This window comes from Scylla paramamosain, unplaced genomic scaffold (genome assembly GCF_035594125.1).
Source record: "Scylla paramamosain isolate STU-SP2022 unplaced genomic scaffold, ASM3559412v1 Contig2, whole genome shotgun sequence".
In the NCBI taxonomy this organism is placed as follows: Eukaryota; Metazoa; Arthropoda; class Malacostraca; order Decapoda; family Portunidae; genus Scylla; species Scylla paramamosain.
Genome location: NW_026973667.1, coordinates 1,082,501 through 1,085,000, shown reverse-complemented (window position 1 = coordinate 1,085,000; position 2,500 = coordinate 1,082,501). Strand labels below are relative to the sequence as shown.

Sequence of the window (2,500 nt, the reverse complement as noted above, 5' to 3'; positions counted from 1 at the left end):
ACTTTTCCAACTCCTCCTCACCGTCCTCTTTGAAAATAAATAAAAAAAACAATAAAAAAAACAAAAAAACAATAAAAAAACAAAAAAAACAAAAACAATTACAATTACTCCCCCCACTCACCCCCCACTCACCCCACACTCACCCCGCACTCCCTCTCCCTGCACAGAAGCCAGAGGAACAAAGGCTAATATACTCTGGCCAGCTGCTGTCGGACCACCTCCTGCTGTGCAACATTTTGAGGCGCCCGGCTGAGGATAACACCTACACAATACACCTGGTCTGCTCCCCACCACCCCCACCCCTCCGCCAAGCCCCCCCGACCCCCGCCAGGCCCCCAACGACACCCGCAGAAGCTCCCGAAGGTGCAGGACCGACCATGGCGACAGGTGAACAGCCTGAAGTGACGGGTTTGTATCTGGTGTAGTAGTAGTAGTAGTAGTAGTAGTAGTAGTAGTAGTAGTAGTAGTAGTAATGTTCTTCTTGTAGTAATTTAAAGGCATCCAAGGTCACTCTACAAGATATGTTTAAGTTTCGGTCTTCAAGGAGCACATCGCGATTTTCGTAACATCAGTAGACGCCCAATATATCTGTTTTGGTGTGGGTTTGGCGGGCAGGTCACCACCGGGCAGTTCAGTGGACACCATCTGCACCGGTTGTCATCACCGCATCACCGCCTCTGAGGTCATTTCCATCACACCTGCGTAAATGAGAAAAGCTTGCATCGTCACTACTTTAGAGTGTGCACTGGCGTAAACTACACAGAGGTCACCAGGTCACTGAGGTGCCAAGCAGTCTTACAGTCCTTTGCTATCTCGGGTCATTGCTGAAATGTTAATTGGGTTTAGCTCATAAAGTGTTAAAAAATACCCTCTTGATTGTAACCCTTAAGACGTCAACAGGATGGAGGGAGGGATACAGAAAATATTTGTTTCCTCTTTAAACGCCTTTCTTGCACGAGTTACAGTCACCCTAGCCTCTCGGTGTGTTGACCTCAGCTTGGTGACACTCCAGAGTACCTGCCTGACCTGACCTCACCCCCCTCTAACAGAAATCTGAATAAAAATCAAAGACCTTTAATTATTAGCCTAGGTTAGGTTAAGTTAAATTAGGTTAGTACTATAACCAATACTATCCCCTTTTCCCCCCCAGATGGTGTACGCCGTCGCCACCCCACCACCTCCAACACCCCAACGCTGGATGCCCCGGGGCCCCCTACCCACGCACCCAGCCCGCCTCTGGCCCCCCATGCTGCCACGGGGGCCATCCTACAGCCCAGCGCAGACCCCATGCACCAAGTGGCAGCCATGCAGCAAATGTATGCCCACTACATGGCTTATGTCCAATAGTAAGTGTATGTGTGTGTGTGTGTGTGTGTGTGTGTGTGTGTGTGTGTGTGTGTGTGTGTGTGTGTGTGTGTGTTGGCCAGTGAAGATAATAGTTTCCTCTCTTAATCTTATATTCTGTAAACAAAATATTAAGTCGCAGTTAGAATGAGAGAGAGAGAGAGAGAGAGAGAGAGAGAGAGAGAGAGAGAGAGAGAGAGAGAGAGAGAGAGAGAGAGAGAGAGAGAGAGAGAGAGAGTAATGCAAAGTTGTGATGAAATACATGTAAAATATTTGCAGTTGTTCCTTTGCCTTCCTTTTATTCATTTTTACTGATTATTCCTGTTTATTCATTTATTATTGATTTTGCCGGCACTTAATCTTATACACGGCAGGCAGGAGATGAGTTAAGCATTATTTAACCCCCAAAACACTATAAACATGAAAGATACATTAGAGAAAACAACTGAACCATCTCTACAACTAAAACACAACACTGTCTTAACAACATCCTCTCCAAAGCACTCTTGTTTTTGCAGTAACTCTAAAAAACAGACCTAACCGAACAACGATTACCGGATACCTCTATTTCCGACCACCTCTAACCTTTCCCCTGCCACACACAACTACTAAAAACAAAGATTAACTAACACCTTCCTTTCTAGCCAGCTCTGAGCTTCCCCCGCCGCCACGCACCACTATCAAAATAAAACAAAGGTTAATCAACACCTCTTTTTTCTGGCCATTTCTGACCCCCTCGCCCCCTGCCACACACCACCACTGTCACCACCACCAGCGTGTCGAGTCCCTACAAGTGTTTACAAATTTGATGAAAAGGTGTTCTTTAAATTTCCTTGTAGTTTTAAAGATTAATTGTGGAATAAGAACAGGTGTCTCTGATTGGTGGTGAGGGAAAAGTTGACCAGCTGGCAATCAAAGGGTTACAGTAAAGGTGTGATGTATTGCTAACACACACACACACGCACACACATACACACCTGTTTCTTGCAGTCTTGTCACACCTGGCCACACCTTCCTGCTTGTGAGTGGTGTCTAGGCATGAAACAGGAGATGTAACAACGTCACAATTTTGTAACATTGCTAACTGCCCCCCCCCCCCCCACCAGCATGCAGATGGGGGGCGGCATGGGGGGTCTGCCGTGGCCCCAACAAATGA

At 46.7% G+C, this 2,500-nt stretch overlaps 1 protein-coding gene across 5 annotated transcripts in view; it reads left to right on the top strand.

Moving 5' to 3' along the window:
- The window catches only part of LOC135096098 (homocysteine-responsive endoplasmic reticulum-resident ubiquitin-like domain member 2 protein), an 8,673-nt gene that overhangs the window by 3,190 nt on the left and 2,983 nt on the right, over positions 1–2,500 (top strand). For 3 of the 5 annotated variants that reach the window (XM_063997341.1, XM_063997343.1, XM_063997345.1), the window contains 3 exons: positions 168–408; positions 1,151–1,346; positions 2,451–2,500. The exon at positions 2,451–2,500 is cut by the window's right edge and continues 156 nt beyond it. In XM_063997341.1, the coding sequence (XP_063853411.1) occupies positions 168–408; positions 1,151–1,346; positions 2,451–2,500 (487 nt within the window). The remainder of the gene's footprint in view (positions 1–167; positions 409–1,150; positions 1,347–2,450) is intronic. The other 2 variants (XM_063997342.1, XM_063997346.1) reach the window with 1 other exon arrangement.